This window comes from Meriones unguiculatus, chromosome 6 (assembly GCF_030254825.1).
Source record: "Meriones unguiculatus strain TT.TT164.6M chromosome 6, Bangor_MerUng_6.1, whole genome shotgun sequence".
Taxonomy (NCBI): Eukaryota; Metazoa; Chordata; class Mammalia; order Rodentia; family Muridae; genus Meriones; species Meriones unguiculatus.
Genome location: NC_083354.1, coordinates 68,830,626 through 68,848,976, shown reverse-complemented (window position 1 = coordinate 68,848,976; position 18,351 = coordinate 68,830,626). Strand labels below are relative to the sequence as shown.

The 18,351-nt window shown below is 47.1% G+C and overlaps 1 protein-coding gene and 1 long non-coding RNA gene across 3 annotated transcripts in view; one reads left to right on the top strand and one right to left on the bottom strand.

Annotated features, from left to right (window-relative positions):
• The window catches only part of Sv2c (synaptic vesicle glycoprotein 2C), a 190,317-nt gene extending 172,214 nt beyond the window's left edge, over window positions 1-18,103 (top strand). For both annotated transcript variants that reach the window (XM_060385593.1, XM_060385594.1), the window contains exon 13: window positions 10,849-18,103. In XM_060385593.1, the coding sequence (XP_060241576.1) occupies window positions 10,849-11,032 (184 nt within the window). In that variant the 3' untranslated portion in view covers window positions 11,033-18,103. The remainder of the gene's footprint in view (window positions 1-10,848) is intronic.
• LOC132654515 (uncharacterized) lies at window positions 2,958-4,275 on the bottom strand. The gene is made up of 3 exons (XR_009592147.1): window positions 4,216-4,275; window positions 3,495-3,842; window positions 2,958-3,343 (listed from the first exon to the last, which is right to left on the bottom strand). It is a non-coding gene; the product is annotated as an uncharacterized LOC132654515 (long non-coding RNA).
• Window positions 18,104-18,351: the final 248 nt, after the last annotated feature.

Sequence of the window (18,351 nt, the reverse complement as noted above, 5' to 3'; positions counted from 1 at the left end):
GTACAGTGGCTTTATGCTGCCCCCATGTGGCCATGGCAGAGTTCACACTTCCTGTGTCCATCCTAGTGACCCTCCCTCCCTGGAGCTCAGGCCAGGAACCACACGGGAGGTGATGGAACCCAGGTTCCCACATTGCTCAGGCCTCCAGCCCCTAAGCAGGCCTGTCTTCAGGGTATGTATTTTTCCTGCAGTAAGCTTCTCCCTTTCCCTGGCCACTGGCCTCCTCCTCCCTGTGTTCACATGTAGGCACAGTTCAGATACGACCACTGAAAAGTCTTGAAAGTAAAACCCTGGCAGCTCACACCTGCCACCCTCTGCTAGTCTTGACAGTTGCTGCTGTCACCCAGGTGTGGGGGATTTTTCTCTTTCTCATTGGCTAAGGTCAAACCTTGGATCAGAGTTAACCCCGTAACTCCCTTCCCTCAGGTAGTTTCACTTCCTCCCCACAGCCAACCTGCAATCCTGGCTCTCTTACCGTCTGTGTCTGTAGCCAGCCTGTGCCTCAGTTGTTTAAGATGTACATGGCATGTTGGGTCCCTTCTACTGCCAGCATTCTTGTCACCACCATCACGTGCTGTTCTATAATAGCCTTAAAAAGAAGATTTTTATATGAAGGAATCCTTCAGCTGCCTACCAACCTACATACTCCTGGCTTCCTTTTCTCTCTGTGTCACATAATTACTTTATATGTGTTTGCATTTTCCCATATGTTTACACTTTGGCCATTCTGTAGAGTCAGGTTCTCTTTGTCTGTGGCAATTAAAAGTGGAGAGTGAGAGCTGAGAATGGTGACCTATATCTATAATCCTAGCCGTAGGGAGACAAAGGCAGAGGAAACAGGATTGCAAATTTTAGGCTAGCCTGAGATAAATAGATAGATAGATAGATAGATAGATAGATAGATAGATAGATAGATAGATAGATAGACAGAAAATTCCAGGCAGCCTAAGCTATAGAGCAAAACTGTCTCTGAAAAAGAGGAGCGGAGCATGAGCAGATGGAGGGAACGTGCTGCCTTCGCCACAGCCGCACTGCTGCATTGTCGTGGGGAAGATCTTGCTGCATGTGAAAACAGGATGGATGAGGAAAATGGTCATCCCACCCATTCTTAAGCTCTAGGGAAGCCACCTCTCTCTACTCCAGGTCCTGAACAAGCCCTGGCATGAAAGGGTCATGGACATCGTGATGTAGTAATAGGCAAACGCTGGCTTGTAAGCTCACTGGGTGTCTTGAGTCCTTGTTCAAATTTGGGGTACAGAGTATGTGTGCTCCAGAACCTGGAGTCATCCCAAGAGGATCATACCACTAGTTTAAGACTGTTGGGCTCAGGGGTGCCTGATTGCCTATTGTGCTAATGGCAGGGCATTCCTTCCAATCAAATTGCATGCCCTAAACCCTACGCATGTCACCAGTGAAAGCCCATCTGCCCGCTCATTAACATGCCCTCAAGCCAGCTTCCAGGATGGTACTCCCAGTGTAACCACTGCCTGCCTGCTGACTGCCTTTAAATTCTGTGCTGTGTGAGTGAACCCCACCACTGAGCACATGAAGATGGGACATTAGTGTGTTTACTGTTCGCTATCTGACCGTAACTGAAGCGTTGGCTTCTTAAGAATAGGACTCTGCCTTCCTCATTTGCTAAATGAGAGATACATCTTAAGCTGAGCATGGTGGGCCATACATCAGCACCTAGAAGCCAAAGGGAGGAGGTTCACAAGCTCATGGCCAGCCAAAGTTACATAGACTTTGTCTCAGAAAACAACAAAACTCATACAAAAGAGAGAAATAAATAAGCTTTTTAAAATCCACCTGGACGTGGACTATCGTGTTCCTGTCTCTGAGGCCAAGCTTCCTCGCTCCTGAAGTGAGCCTTTCAGACCAGTTCTGTGGGCTTTCCTCTGCTGACCGCCTAGTACCCCTCTTCCACTCTGCCACGTGGTCCTTGATCTCCAGATCCCTGTGTCAGTGTCCGCCCTCACATAGCACTGCTTGCTGGGGGCCTGCTCCTGCGCGCTCCGCTGCCCCGGTAGAGGAAAGAAAACTGTTCTGGATCCAAGTGCAGACCCTGCTAGAAATCACCTGGACTGCAGGACCAGCACTCGGGAGGTGGGGCGAGGCTACACAGAGAAACCCTGCTCTAAAAAGAACAAAAAGTAGAAGGGAGGAAGGAAGGGAGGAAGGAAGGAAGGAAGGAGAGAAAGAGAGAGAGAGAGAGAGAGAGAGAGAGAGAGAAAGAAGGAAAGAAAGGGAAAGAAATTAATTAGCTGGACAGCTGTGAGAAGGCCCTTTACCTTCCTGGGCCTTGTTTTTCTCATCTGTGAATTAAAGGGTGAATGAGGTACTGTGTGGGGTGTTTCAGATGTTAAGTCCATCCGGTGCCGACACCCTACAGGAGCAGTTATTCCTACCTCATTCACAGAAGAAGGAATGAGACCTGGAAATGAAAGTAACTTGTCCAAGGTCACTTAGTCTCAGAGCCAGATGTTGTATTCGGGAGTGCCCTTTTCAGGACAGGTGACAGTTGTGCCTCTCTGCTTCCGACGAGGCCTGAGGTCTGGAGTCTGTGTTCAGGAAGCTCTTCTGGAACCAGCCAGGGATGGCAGCACAGGCCTGTCATCTCAGCATTTGGAAGGTTAAGATCCAAGGATTGCAAGTTGGAGAACTATCTGAGCTACAGAGTAAAGGTCAGTCTGGATGATTTAGTGATCAAAACAACAGTGACAAAAAACCAAAACAACAACAGCAAAAGCCCACAGAAAAACCAGAAGCTCACAGGTTATCTGACTACGAAGCAGCATGAATGGTCCTTGACCTCAGATGAACTCCCACTTGCTGCCCAGCATTCTTGGTCATTCTATTCTTCCTCACCCTGGCCCAGGTCCACTCTTTCTAGCTAGGTTTATCTGATTCAGAGATAAGACACAAAGGCTCTCATTATTACCTAGGTTTCATGGGAATGTTTTATTTCGGCAGCAGCAAGCAACAGGAAGCCCCTTGACTTTAGAGGGACTTCTGAGAAGCCACTTTGAGCCTAGCAAGTCAGCTCAGCCCACACCTTGTAGGGAACTCTTTTTCCATCTGAAGGAGTGAGGAAAGTGGGCTGGTGGGGGTTCAGGCTGGCATCTAGCCTCACTGAGAAAGGTGCCACCCTCTTCAGTGAGACAGATATTTGCCATTAAGAATCAGAAAGCGGTGGAGGGAGTGGTGTGTGCTCATCGGTGGAACCCTTCACTCACGTGTGCGAGGGTCTGGGCTCTGTCTCCAGTGATCACTCATGCAGGAACAAAGAATAAGGAACTGAACTCAGTCTTCTGACTCCTGAGTTCAGACTGGTCATTTTTCTCTGAAAGAAAAAAAAAAAAGCAAGATGGTATTTTGGCACCAGTAAACAATCGTCATCCAACTAATAGTCATGAAAATGTCCAAATGAACAGTAATGCTTCAAAAATCTACTTCTAACATACTTAGGAGCATTCAGGAAATTGCTCACTTACTATCACAGGCATCCTTGTGCCTCAGAGAAGGGCTCACAGTGAGCAGCTTCGAGAGCCATGCAGCCCCCTCCAGATGTAGCCAGCCGACTGGAGGCTGACTGTAGGTCGGGAGATGCCCAGGGTTGCAGCAGGCAAGTGTGTGGGAGCCATGGAGTGGGCAGAAGCCTCAATGAGAGGAGACTCTGAGTTAGGCGAGAAGCCGATGGTGCCTGGTAAAATGACTGGTAGGATGCAAAGCAGACCCAACAGGGACAGGAGCCGGAGTGGTGGTTCGTGGCTCGGAGGCCTCATGCTCTGAGGCAGTGGCAGGATTGCTTCAGGATAGCCTGGGCTACACAGAGACTGTATCTAAAAAACAAAACAAACCAACAAAAACCCCCAGTAGCAACAACAAAACCAGAACGAAGAGGTAAGAGGGGGGGGAGGACAGGTTAGAATATAGCGTATGGAAATATTTAATACAAAGTGATAAAAGCAACAACAAAACAAACAAAAACAGGGGCACAGCTGGGTGTGGTGGCAGGTGCCCCGATCCTAGAGCTCAGGAGGCAGAGGCAGGCAGATCTCTGAGTTCGAGGCCAGCCTGGTCTACAGAGTGAGTTCCAGGACAACCAAGGCTACACAGAGAAGCCCTGTCTACAAACAAACAAACAAACAAACAAACAAAAGAGGAGCACACTCAGAGGAGCAGGCCTTTCCTCTTTGCTCTCTCCCCTCTTACCTCCCTCCCAGCTCAGACACAGCAGATCTCACAGCTCCTGGTCTCCACGGAGCAGCACCCTCAGCATTTCTCCTGGCTGCTTTGCATGCTTGACATTCCCTAATGAACACAGACAAAGTCGGTTGAGTGTTTGAGAGTGTTAATTGCCCTATCATTGGTGTTACCCCACACTTGAAAGCCTCACTAGCCAAGGGTGCAGTGAGAGAAACGATGGTTACACACTACACAAAACTTTCAAACACAAACAGCGTGAGACGGAGCCTCATGTGACTGATCTTTTAAAAAGAAAGCAATTGTATAAAAATCTCTGCTTGTGATTTGCATGACTAGAAACAGGCTGAAAGGGATTCAGAGAGAAAAATGATCTGTTGGTGGAAGGGAAATGGATGTTTTCCTTTCCTTTAGTGTTTAACAGTACACCCAAGTCAGTTTTAAAACGGAAACTCCCTGGAAGGGTAACAGTGTTCTCAGTCCTGGACATACCTGTGGTCCTTTAGAACTTCTGAAAAGACCAATTCCTAGACCACTAGAGAGCAGTAAAATCAGAACCTCTGTGGGTATGGCCTTGCCATTGCTACGGAGCATTCATGTTTGTATTTTGTTTTGTGTGTTTGCTTTGAAACAGACTATCTCTTATTAGCTCAGGCTGGTCCTATATTTGTTTTGTATCCCAGGCTGCCCTAGTCTTCCCATCCTCCTGCCAGTGTTTTCCATGTGCTGGGTTATAAGCACATGCCACCATATTCAGGTGGCATTGCTCTTTGAAAAACTCCCAAGTGCAAGGTTGTTGTTCACAAACCTTAGATCAGTAAGCCTGCCATCCTAACCCTGGGCTGACAACAGCTGTGTTAGGGCTGGAGAGAGAGCCTATTTGGCATTAAAGACTTTGGGGTGTGGGAAGGTGGACTCAGTGGGTACCATGAGATAAGTGGGAACTGTGAGAGGCAGGGTACCCTGTCCACATGTTATCCTTCACCAGACAATTTCCAACCGTCCCAGCACGGCTGGTCCTGCTCTCATGCATCCTGAGACATCTTTCCCCTCTGCATCCACCCCACGCCTACCCAGACTCTCGTGTTATCGAATTCTTCATCCTTTGCCCCTAGTGTGTGTTTTGCCACCAGCTGTCCTCGCCTGTGTGAAAGGGCCTGGCGTTCTGTAGTCGGTGCAGAACAGAGCAGCACTCGGAGTGCAAGAGATGATCTACTGCTTGATGCCTGGCGGGATAGTTCACACCTCTAATCTCAGCCCTGGGATGGTGGTAGCAGTAAGATGGGGAGTTCAAGGCCGCCCTGGCACCAAAACAAACAAAATTTTTAAAAAGCACTTAATGAGTGGGTGTGAAATGAATATAAATAAGCACATAGGAGGAGAATGTGTTCACAGGAACATACTTAAGATAAATTTGCTTAAGAAAGGGTGTCTAGGCAAGTTAACATAGTTTGTAAAATCAAACAGGTTCAGTGCTACACTGAATTGACCTGGGAAACCAGCCTGTTCACAGACAAATGAAATCCATGTGCATTTCAAAGAACCCACTTCCAGATGAAGTGGTGTAGACTTGATTTCAGCACAGCCTGTAATTTTGCAAACACCCCATTCTGAGGCTTGATTCTTTTTATAACTTCTGTGGATCACTTGACTATGCTGACTGGGAAAAGCTCCTTCCAGAAGCTCTGCCTAGAAGGGAGGGTGCCCTTGTCCCTTTTAGCAGACAACATCTGTGGAGGGAGCTGAACTCCACTATTCCAGACCTTGGCAAAGCCCATCGATTACTTTTTCCTTAATAATTTCATCTGTAGTTGGGGTAGGTATTTTAGCATGTTAAAGCAAAGGCTCATTATGGTGCTGACAGGTGCCAGGCAGGGCGCTAAGTCCTGCCACTCTTTGCTCTCTCTTCTTCATACAAAACGTAAGCAACCCTCTGCGCTAAGACACGAAGAAGCTAACTGTTAGGACAGCGCCAGTTTCCCTCCGTCCACAATGGAGCTGGCAGTTGTCTTTTCTCAGCCTCCATTAAAACACAGAATGGGCCTGGAGAGACGGCTCGGCAGTTAAGAGCACCGACTGCTCCTTCAGAGGACCAGGTTCCAATTCCAGTGCCCAACTGGTGTCTCACAAAAGTCTGTAAGTCTAGTTCTAAAAGAATAGACCCCCTCTCCTGACTTCCTTGGGCACTGCATACAGTCATACACAGATACACATGCAGACAAAATGCCCATACATATAAAATAATAAAATAAAATTTAATTAAATGAATCATAAAACAGTGTAAGTAAACTAGAAGCCACTAAATCGTGAAACCCACCAAAAAACCAGCCACATTTCAGCCGCAGGGACAGGACACAGCAGAATTTGTGGGGCAAGGACAGGAGGCACCTGGGGCTAGTGTAAAGAAGTGATTTACATGTTAAGATGTGTGTCCACAATAATAGAGAACAAAGTCTTGTTGGAAAGAAGTGCAAAGGGCAGGGCTCGTAGAGAGAGAACATTTCACTCTCCCCTTCTAATAAATCCTGGGTAAGAGGAGGTAGAAAAAAATAATACAGAGCCCAGCCTACTGCTGAGAAATCCAGTGGAGACTCCTTGATCTCCGTGTCCCTGCCCTCAAGGGGCTTTGTAAGCATGGCATGACCTGCGGACACAGCACCCTTGCTTTAAGGAAAAGCAGAGATGGAGTGAATGAGCCCATCAGTATAGAGAAAGCAGACAGTCCCCAGGGAGACTTGCTTTGGGAATGGCTTTTCTAACAGAGCTGGGCCTCAGATGCACTGAGCATCACTCTCCCCAGATGCAGATATTTGAAGGAATAATTCACACACCGAGAGAAGGGCAGGCACAACCTGCTCACACTAGATTTCACCTGGAGTACTGCCTCAGCTTGGGAAATGAAGACAGAGATTGCCAGGAAATAAGGATTTGATCTTCTCCTTTATAATCCTCGGGTACCAGATGCTCCCAAAGCCATCCATGCCACCCAGATGTCTCCAGAAGTTGTCCTGTTCCCAGCTCCAGTTCCATGATGTGAGGAGGTAGCCCTCCACATTTTATACCCTGTTCAGGGTCACAGCAGAGGGTCGTGGCTTGTTGACATATGGTTAGTCTAGCCCAGATGTAAATCCTATATGGTCATTCTGCCATCATGGCAGGGGACTGTTTTCCTTTTTCTTATCAGCAACACACACACTCTAGCTGTTTTCCCCAGCAGGAAGTGCTTTATCTTAACACCAGAAGATGAAGGTGGTAGCTCATGACAGTTTGTCAGGCAGAGGACCAAGAGAAGCCAGGGCTTGGAAGGAGGCATGGTTTGAACAAGTGATACTCAGCAGATTTTTTCAGGACAATGAAGCTATTATTCTGACTGCGGCCATATTGTGGGGCACATTTGTCATTATCTGTTTGTCAAACCCTATAGTATGCACAACGGTCAGAGTGCGTTCCAGTGTTGACGGTGATTGTCCACTAATGATGATGTTAGTTAATGCTAGCCCATCAAAGGAGCTAGACTGAATGGGACAAGAGCTTCTGAAGGGACAGGGTTTATCTAGGGTAAGGAGTTACGTGTTAAAGACTCGCTAAGCAATCATTGAAAACGAGGTCTGGCTAGAGAGCCATGCAGAGGGTGGAGTTAGCAAAGAAGTAGCGGCACATCTAGCTTCTCCTGCTTGGCGATTGCTGGAGAGAAGGCGGGAAAGCATCGCTCTCCCCACCAGGGCTTTGCGGCAGTGGGCAAACTGGGTGTGGAGGACTTCTTTCTACTTGCTTTGGGGTTTGTTGATGTCGTGGCTTGCTGCTCCTTTTTAGATGTCTGTGAGCCAGTAAGATCTTTGGTGGAGTGTGTGAGAGGTCTGGGCTCCCGAGCTCAGGGGCGGGGCGAGGTTGGAGATGTTGATCCCTGTCAGTGGAGTAGCAAGGGGCTGGCTGCACAGGAACCGCAGTATGTGTCTCAGATTCTGAACGCACACGGGGCAGGAAATAGCGTGTCTGAGCTATGAGGAACACTTGTCAAAAGCGCCCCACACTTCCAGACTGGCGTGTCAGTCACACAAAGGTGCGTACCAGCTGCTTCTTCCCGCAGCACAGAAGGGTCAGCTTCCCTCTGCTTTTAACCCTCACTGACACTTGAGGAGCGGCCAAAACACAGCGAACTGATGGGATGTCAGAGGAAAGCTTACATACTCTCATGAAGTCAGTGGCAGATGTAAAATCATGAGCAAAACTGAACTTTTCTGCCCAGAAGGACACAGAAAGCCACCCATCGTGTGAATACTAAACAGACAGAGATTTTTGTTTTCCACAGAATTTAAAGTTGCTGCCTGAACTGTAAGGGTGAGGCTCAGTGATAATAACAAGCTTAGTGTGTCTGAGGCCCTGAGTTCAATTCCCAGAGAGAGAAAACACAGGAAAGAAGTGAGAAGAGGTTGGGGAGGGAAGGAGCAGGATGAGAAGAAAGAGGAAGAGGAAGGACCTCACGTGCTTGCATATCTTAGATGCCAGCAGACAATAGATCTTCAACCAAGAGCTTCCGCACACACGTGTGTTGTGTTCAAGTGCACATATGAATGGAGGCAGAGGAATGCACTGGGGGGTCATCTTCTGTCATTACTCCCCACTTGCTCTTGTCTTTCTTTCTTTCTTTCCTCTCTCTCTCTCTCTCTCTCTCTCTCTCTCTCTCTCTCTCTCTCTCTCGCTGGTTGCCGGTGTCCACCTTCTTTTCTCCTCCCCTGCCCCCTGCCCCACAACACTGGCGTTACAGGCATGCAAAGCCAGGCTTTTGTCACATGATAATGCTGAACGCTACTAACCTGAAAGTGCTTGTGGTTTTCAGACTGTAAAGCACTTTGGACTTCAAGTTTCCGGATGACTCGTGTTCAGCTAGGAATGTCTATGTGCATATCCCAAACGGTTCTGGCCCCACACATTGCAGACCAGGCATGACCAGGCCGTGTTTGTTTTCTAGCTGTGAGCATGAACATTAGGGATGAAAGTCTGGTAGTTCACCTTCTTGGTACCTAAAAGAGGAGGACGCACCTCTTGAAAATTCAATTGACTTTAATTGTTTAAAAATCTAGTGAGCTGGGCACAGTAGTGCACGCCTGTAATCCCAGCACTCAGGAGGCAGAGGAAGGCAGATCTCTGTGAGTTGGAGGCCAGCCTGGTCTACAGAGGGAGTCCAGGACAGCCAAGGTATACGGAGAAACCCTGTCTCAATGAATGAATAAATGAATGAATAATAAAAATCTAGCGGGTTATACTAACCTGGCAGCAAATACCTATAATCATAGTTCTCAGGGTGCTGAGGCAGGGGGATTATATGTTCGATGCTAATTAGGTCTCTGATCTTCACATCTATTTCATGGTAAGCCTGCCCATCTTAACATACACAAACATACACACTAGATGAATAAATGAAAAACAAATTAATATAAAAATAAAATCTAGAATAATCATTTTGATAACTAATAACTAATAAGAGGAAATTAAAAATAAGCCTTAAGAAATCCATTACCACATCATTGTTGTTGGGACAAAGTGGCAAAAGGGACCTGGCAAGTCCAGGTGTGCCACTAAGAGGTCACATCATGCCACAGACCTAATTCAAGAGGCTTATTGGGAGGCAAGGGGGAGGAAAAGATGGTCTCAGAGTGAGGACATCAGACAGGCTGGGAGACAGAGAATGAGAGAGAGAAGAAGGGAGGAAGGGAGGGAGAGAGAGAGGGAGGGAGAGCATTCACCGTGATGTCCACAGGGACCTGTTAAAGGGAGCTTATGTAGTTAGGGACTTAGAGCAACAGTGGAACTGTGCCGCTCCTGATGGCAGCAGGTACGGTGTAATGATGTGAGCTCACACTAAGGCAGACTGCTGGAGTGCCTGGCTTACAACTGTATTTCATTCTGGAACGAAATTGAAATCTCCTCTTATACACTAGTATCAATGAAATTATGGACACTTATAAAACGAAATGACAAGTCATTTTTGTAATGAGGAGAGAACCTGCTAGGTCAGTCCCACTCTCTGGGGCTTTTGCCAGGGACATAGGAAGTGGTCCAGCTTCTTCCAAGGTGGGCAGAGGTGAGCTGACCCCTAAGAGAAGAGGCTTCTTGCCTGCTTTTATCTTGAGAAGATTTACATTGAGTGAAATTCACTTTTACTTAGTAGAACCTTCCAACACCCGTTGGACCAAGAGAGAGCTGTTTTCTTCCATAGCAAAATAAGAGTTACTAGAGTGGTAAGTGAGTCATCAGGAGGCTGGCCACAGTGCAGAAAGCTGGCTTCTCTGCCTCCACCTTTGCTAACAAGAATGTAATTATCCACTGACACCCAGCACACCAAAGACCATTGAAAATAACTGCAAGGGACGTGTGGGCCTGAAGCTGTCGTCGTCGTCCTTCCTTCTTTATAATTTTTAGTTCATGTCCATTAGTATTTTGGCTGTGTGATGGTGTCAGATCTTGGAGTTACAGACAGTAGTGAGCTGCCATGTGGGTACTGGGACTTGAACCTGGGTCCTCAGGAAGAGCAGTCAGTGCTCTTAACTGCTGAGCCATCTCTACACACACACACACACACACACACACACACACACACACACGTCATTTTCTAAACCTTGTCTGTGTTTCTGTCCTTTTCAGAGCAACGGGCTTTGGCTTCTTGAACGCGCTCTGTAAAGCAGCGGCCGTCCTGGGAAACTTAATATTCGGCTCCTTGGTCAGCATTACCAAAGCAATCCCCATCCTGCTGGCTTCCACCGTGCTCGTGTGTGGAGGACTCGTGGGGCTACGCCTGCCCGACACACGAACCCAGGTCCTGATGTGACGGAACAAAAGCCATTTCCTTCTCCTGCCATGGGTTGGTCCTCCTGCCCGACTAGAGGCTTCAGAGTTTTTGTGTGTAGAAAGGTGGCCAAGTGTCAAAACACCAACTTTTGCTGTGACCTAAAGTGTAGTTGCGTGTTGTGATTTGCACTGTTTTCTTCTTTTTCCACGCATTGTTATCTTTTCCTAACTGTGCTGCTCCCGCTCCCCTTGCCCTGTGGAAGTGTTCCTAAAATGTCCCGGGGGTAAAGCCTGCGCTGGTGTAAGAAACAGACCCTGCTCCTGGCGCCTCATTAACAGGAAGCTTAGGCTGGCTTGATTGAGTTTGTGCTGAGGAAAGGCATTTCTTTTTCTTTCTTTCTTTCTTTTTTTTTTTTTTTCATACAGAGTGATATTTCCTGTTTACTTAGAAAAAGGACATCCAGCCACTCTAGCTGTTACAGCAGGGTACTTCAAAAGAATTGTGGGACACGCTTGGGATGGGCTCTTTCAGGCAGGACTTTTAAGGTGATTTTGCTAAGAAAGTCTGTCCCCAGTTGGCAGAAAAAAACTGCTTGAGCTGTAGAAGGCAGATTGCAGATAGAAAGCCCAGTACCCAATACGTGTGAGGGCTGGGGACATCACAGTGTATGTGACTGTGGCATGCAAATCACCGAAGTCACAGTGTTTGAAAACAGATCGAGATCTGCCTCTCTTTGCATTTCCTGGAAAGCTGTCCCAGACCTGGCCAGATTGCAGATACTGAGGGGGAAAAGCCATCTCTTAAAAATTATTCCCTCCCAAGTCTCTGGTCCAGCAATTGGCTGTAGAAATTAGAAACTGGCAAGAAATTCACAACCAAAGCCATCGGGAAAAGCAAAGGGGCACCTCTCTCAGTACTGTTACTTGAGGGTCAAAACTACCCGCCCTCCTTTGGTCAACTGTCCACTGTCACTTCTTAGCCAGCAGCTGTACAGCAGGTCCTGCCGGCTTTCCCAGGCCGTGGGCTCCAGCCTTGTCTCGGGGCTGCTTCTGAGCCTGCTCTCACAAGCTACCCTCTGGCAGGCAGGACAGCATCTCCTGGTGGATTTCTGTCTGTTTTACCTTCGGAATCTTCATGAGCATGGCAAGGAGAGGTCAACAGGACATTCCCACGGGCCAGTTGTCAGCTAAATGACCTGGTCTCTCTCTGAGTCCCCCTCCCGCAAGCTCATTCTTTTACACATCTTTGAAATCTGAAGCCTTCTTGTAGATTTGCAGCCTGTGATAACAGCCAGCATAAGTCTCATATTTAAACAACATTCTCTTTTTAAACTCCCTCTGCCGTGTTGGAGGGTGATCCTTGTTGCTTATTTGAAGCTTTTCCTGCATGACCAAAGCCCTGGGGCTTGCAGAAAAAGGAAACTTTTGTTTCCACTAATCATTATGTTCAGAGATGGCCCCGCTCCCTGAGGGGCCCCTGCCTCCCTCCCCTACCACATTCCCTGATCCCTTCTGGAGCTCAAATTCTGTGAAAAGCTCTTTGATTAACATAAGCCATTAATCCACTGTCCCCATCAAGTAATTCAGGCTTGGTGGAGGGGACAGCCTAGAATTAAGATGGGAAGCTGCAGAAAGAGAGTCATTCCCTGGAGATGATATGGGCACTCAGAGCCAGGACCTCAAGGGTATCAGCAAAATCTTCGGAGCTGACCTGGCGAATCTTTAAGACGAAACATGATTGACTTTAAAGACACCCACAAAGCAGGGACCAGAACAGAACTCCCTGCTGCTTCTCTTCTCATCACTGAGAAACAAACCTGTGTTTTAAAAGCCCAAGAAAGTATCGTTATTCTCTTTCCATGTGGGCTCATTTCCCCCTCACTTAACCCATTGTTTGTCTTCTTGTAAAAAAGACATGTCGGAGGCCCATAGCTGATCTTTTGGTTGAATGTGGCATGCAACAAAATTGCTGCAAAAGTAAGATATGGATTCCTGTCTTCCCAGTGCAAAAGAAAAGCAGACATATACAAGGGCATTGCTTTGAACTTACTGGGTAATCCTTAGTCTCAAATTGTCTCCATTCTCTGTCTTATAGTGTAACTACACCAAGTGCATTCCAAACTGTAGGACAGAGTTATTTAGAATTTTATCTGGATGCTGGGTTGGGTCAGAACGCTAACCCAGCAGAACCCCACTTTGTCCTCTTCATAAGTCCCACTTCATCTGTCCTCTTCAGGAGAACCGTTGTAGTCCCCTACCCCAGGCTTCCCAGGTGGCCCAAGAGGGATCTCTTCTATAATATCCTGGACAATCAGTGGTCACAAACCTTCTTGGTCACTGCTTTTCCTCACCCCCATCACTGTGCATCACCTTTGTTGTCCATGACACTGTTCTTGCTGATTCCCAAGATGAAGTGTGGCTTGTTAACTAGAGGTTAAGATACAACCGTGAGATTCAACAGAAGCCCCAGTTACGTATCACAGGCCTTGGCACCAGGGCAGACATCTGCCATCCCACTTAATGTGGAAAAAAAAAAAAAAGAAATTTAAATCTGTTTCAAAAATGAAAGGGAACAGCCGCATTTGCACCTGCGTTTTGAACTCCTTTCCTAACTGAAGTTCCTACCATTGCTCTTCACAGTCAGTCCAGAATGCCCCCCCCCAAGTTTTATGATCCCTGAATCCTCTCAGTAGGGGACAAAACAAAACACAACACAAACCTGTTGCTCTGAAATGTGACTTCTGTACGTTGCACCACCTGCGTGTTGGGGCTGAAGGCTCACACTCAGTCTTGCTTCCTGATTCAGCTCACGCCTGAGTTCTGACCTAATACTCAAGATCAGTGGGGTCTTAGAGATGTTTCTGGGGAGAATGCACTTGATCTTGGCCAAAAGGCCAAGAAAAAGTTGCTGGGCACATTGGTCCTCAATTTCTCCATCTGTAGAGAAAAGGGATGGCACTATTTTATTCTCCAGACAACTGTAGGACTACCGTGAGAGCACCTGCATCTCATCTGCCTTCTGCTGATGGGACGCCCACCTTGACAATGGATTTAAGATTACAGAGTAAGGGAGTCTGGAAAGAGGTTGCTTGGAAAGACCTCACACAATAGGGCAGAAGAGTTTTTATGTTGTCTGTGCTGCCCACCCCACAGGACCTTGAGTGTGCCGTTGTTCACCGCCCTGGGGGGGGGGGCGACCCTGGAAGATGCACTGTACTGGGAAGACAAGCTGAAGGATGTAGATGCAAGGATTATAGCGCCCTGTCCATCTACTTCACTGCTTCCTTGAAGTGTTGCCTTAAATAGATCTATGCCATCAGGAGCAGTTTTCTCAATGATTTGACAGAAATTGGGTGGTGGACCCTCATTTAGAAATCTTACCCAATGAGAGCTCAAGTTTGTACCCAGGAGGAGGTAGGGAAGGAGATGCGATAACAGGGAGAGTCCGATGTCCCATTGATAACACTCCAGCAACAAGATTAGTGCACCTGGTAGACATTCTAAACTCTAGGATTGCTTCCAGAGCATTCCATGGGAATGCCTTCCGATGTTCTCTGCCAACCAAAATAGAATATGATATTCTTCGATTTGTTGCTACCTTATATTAGAAAGGCTTTTACCTAGTGCTTCATCAAGATGCCTTAGTTGTTTGTGTATGAAAGGCTCTGAAGTCAGGAATACCTGCACTTGACCTTCACCTGGAATTGTAGAAAACTGGCACACTGTTTGGGGCAAGTGACTGTACATCAAGCTTCCTTTAAATCCCATATTGTGCCAAACTTAGTTACCAACCACCCCACCCCCCAAAGAAAGAAAGTTACACTGAGACAACAGAAAATACATCCATACAGTAAAATGATGTGAAGTTGATCTTATGTTTCTTCACATTTTTCTTCTGCTGAGCAAAGTGTCCATTTTAGGTAAAATTTCTCTTGTAATCTGACAGAAGGAAGTTGTCAGGATAGATTAGATACGTTGCCTGTCCTTTCCCTGTTTCAGGAAATGGGTGAGTCTCCACTTGTCTGTCGCTTTTGCTTTTGACCATTCCCCTGTCAACAACCTCTGACCAACCACACACAAGCCATTGCCAGGGCTTCCTTCCACTTTTCTCAACCCCCAGATGCAATTTAGTCATGCCAGCATTTTGAGGCATAGGGCACGCAGCCTGTGGGTCTGTTTAGGTTGCTGCTTAAACCTGGTAGAGCCGAAGAGAGGTGAGGGTTAGGTAAAATGTGTCAGTCTCTCCTTGCACATGCTTGTTGCATGGTCAAGGCCTCCAGGGTGCTAGGTGGCGAGGCACTGGGCTGGGTGCAGATATTTAACCCTATGCAGTATTTCTTTGGGAACTGAGAGAGACAGGAATGAGAGACAAGGCTGTCTCATATCATGTGTTAGGTCTCTCCATCAAATGTCTTATTTTTCCAAGTTTTGAACAACTTATGATCTACAACAGGTTGCACAAGAACTATGCAGTGACTGGGTTACCTGTGACAGAAGGAAACACCTCTACATAGACGGCCTTTGTGGGAGTGACTACTAAACAGTACCTGACAAATAAAAACACATTCAGGCCTGTGTCTCTTCAAATGGTCTTAACAGGAAATTGCACTAAGATACTGTTCAAAGAAGAGACTCTGCAGCAAAGAGAGCCTTTCTGATTTCCCCAGAGCTGTTCTCTACAGGGAGCTGGGAAGTAAGCCTGTCCTCTCTAGACACACTAGGGTTCTCCTTCCAGGACCTGGCAAGCCCTGGCAGCTGACTGCTGATCTCCAGCCTCTACTCCAACCCTCCTGGGGGTGTTTCCTTTCTGATGTTAGAGATTTGTGACCCAGTCACACTGCCTTGCAGACAACAAAAAGCAACTTTCCCCTTCTCTAGCCTCAGCAAATAAGCCACCCAGAAAACAGGTTCTGACCACAGGAGGCCAGGGAATTTGCAGGTTACAGTTTGGAATGGAGCATGGGGTTGTTGCTAGGTGTTTTGAAGCTGTAAAGGATGTGTGAGGTCCTGGAGCCTTCAAGGATGCAGGGCAAAGAGAAGATGTAGTCTCTGGCCCTCTGAGAGCTGTGGGTGCCTTTCCTCCTCACCAGCTCAGTCTCTGGGCGGCTCATATTCACTTTCTCCCTTTCATTAATTGCGCTCCTCCTTCCTTCCTCTCGTGACCTCTTACTTCTAGCAGTGTACAAAGGTGAGGGTTCCTTTTCTGAGACATTGGGATACAGGAATGTGTATCTTCTTGACAGAGGACTGTACATGCCCTTACCTTCATGGAGCACAGAGGATGGAGAACTTGGGGAGCAGGAATGCAGTGATATGGCACTCCATGTGTCCCTGTAAAGGTTTGGATTTCTGATGTCTTCCTAGCGCCACACCCTGATAAGACCAGCAGTGGCCCAGCTCTGAGCTTTGTCTTCTGAGAGAAGCATCTCTCTGCAGGATCATGGCATTCTGTAAGAAACAGATGGCACATGGTCTCTCCTGTCTGTGTAACTCCCTACTCAGAGCTGAAGGTTGGATGCTTACACTGCAACAACGGCCCGTCATCTGCCTGCCCTACCAAACCTGCATGTGACCTAGAGCCAAGAAAATTGAGAACTAAAAAGAGCAACAGCTTTCAGACTTTGGTTCAAACTCAGATAAATTTTTATACCAAGCCAAAACTGGCAGCAAGGATATCGTGCCCTGAGCAGCGTTCAGGTGCTCTGAGGACTGGCCAGCTAGACCATAGAGGGTTGTGTTGTCTAAATCCAGTCATGGCTGGAAAAAGGCTCAACCCAGTTCTTAGAGTCAGTCATTTCAGAAATTTTGAAAGCCAGTCAAGAAATATAGCCATCACTGAAAGGTAAATACAGTTAAATCAGTTATATTTTAAAGTTATATATCATCACTTTCTACTTATTTTGCTAGATTTTTCTGTTAGCCATGCCCTTGAGGTAAGATATGCCTATTATATGTCTGTTATGGAAATATTGTGTAATGGAGTCTGTCCTATTGGAGCTATATTCTCAGTGACAGGGTCTGTGACATTATACTGAGCTCATCCACCGAGGTAATGTTTACAGCATGGAAAGCAACAAATGCTACAGATCAGATGCCTCCAACCCCCAATTAACTCCAAGCATTGGGAAACTTTCAGCAACATATCACTATCTGAAGCCCTGAAGAATGCTTGCTTTCCCAAAACTCAGCAGCAGCGTGCTTTGCTGGCATGCACAGGACCTTGGCTTTGTTGGGGAAGGAGGTTGGGCCTCCCAACATACAGATCTAGGCCAGGTGTAATTGCATGTCCCCTTGGGCTTGTGAGTCAGCATTACATCACCCATAAGTCCAAGGGAAGGAACGATTTAGCAAGTACTCACATCAGTTCTCCAAGGCTTCTTTTCGCATTCATATTGCCTCAGAATAGGGCCAGCCATGCAGAGAACCCACCGCCCTCTGGATGTTGTTCCTTCGGGGGGAAATTGCACTAAGTTAGCTAGTTCATGCACTTGCCCAAATGTGGCTGTATGTCTGCTGCCTGACCAGACCAGGAGCTCTTTGTTAGTATCTGGATAGATAAAGGAAAGCCCCAGAAGAGGTTCCTTCAGGCCTACCTCCCCCTCAGTCTACAACCCCATCCTGCTCTTGGCGGTGAGATCTTGGCAGCGGTCCTGTCCTTGGTGTGGGTGTACGGGTGTTTTGGCTTTGTATTCTCTCTTTTCTCTTTTCAGTGCTCTGTCTGCTGTCCCACTGTCTGGTCCGGCCCCACCTCCCTGTTGGACTGTATATATGTGCTGCATGTGTGAACCTCAGTAACTCCCCCTTCAGGTTTCTGGAGTCTCTGTCTCTAGCTCAGCTGACCCTGCTGTGAACTCATCTTTCTGGTATGCTTCTTTGTGTCTCATTTCTGAGTGCCAAAATGTTGGGCCAAGCGTATTTTCACAAAATGTTCTGAGACAGCCTTGTGTATCCTTGTGAAAGGGCATGCTCCGTGTGGGATAGCTCATATACAGCGCAAATCTATCACGTGTGGAAGTGTGTATACATTTATATGCCAGATAAATATTCATGTAACAGCTGCAAAGATATTTAATGTACATCAGATGAATAAAAGAGCATTTTTGCTCCATTATATTCAAGTAAAGATTGCTGTGTAATGACCTTCCCTTCCAAAGAACCCCCAAATCACAAGTACATGCTGCTGGGGTGGTGGGGCAAGCTTGTAATCCCAATGTTCAAGAGGCTGAAGGAAGAGAATTGTGAGTTTGAAGCCAGCGGAGCCACAGAGGAAGACCCTGTCCCAGGTAGGGGGAGGAAGCAAACCAAATACAAAAGCACTTTTTCATGTACTTGGTTCCAGAGAAAGCCAGATCCTCTGGT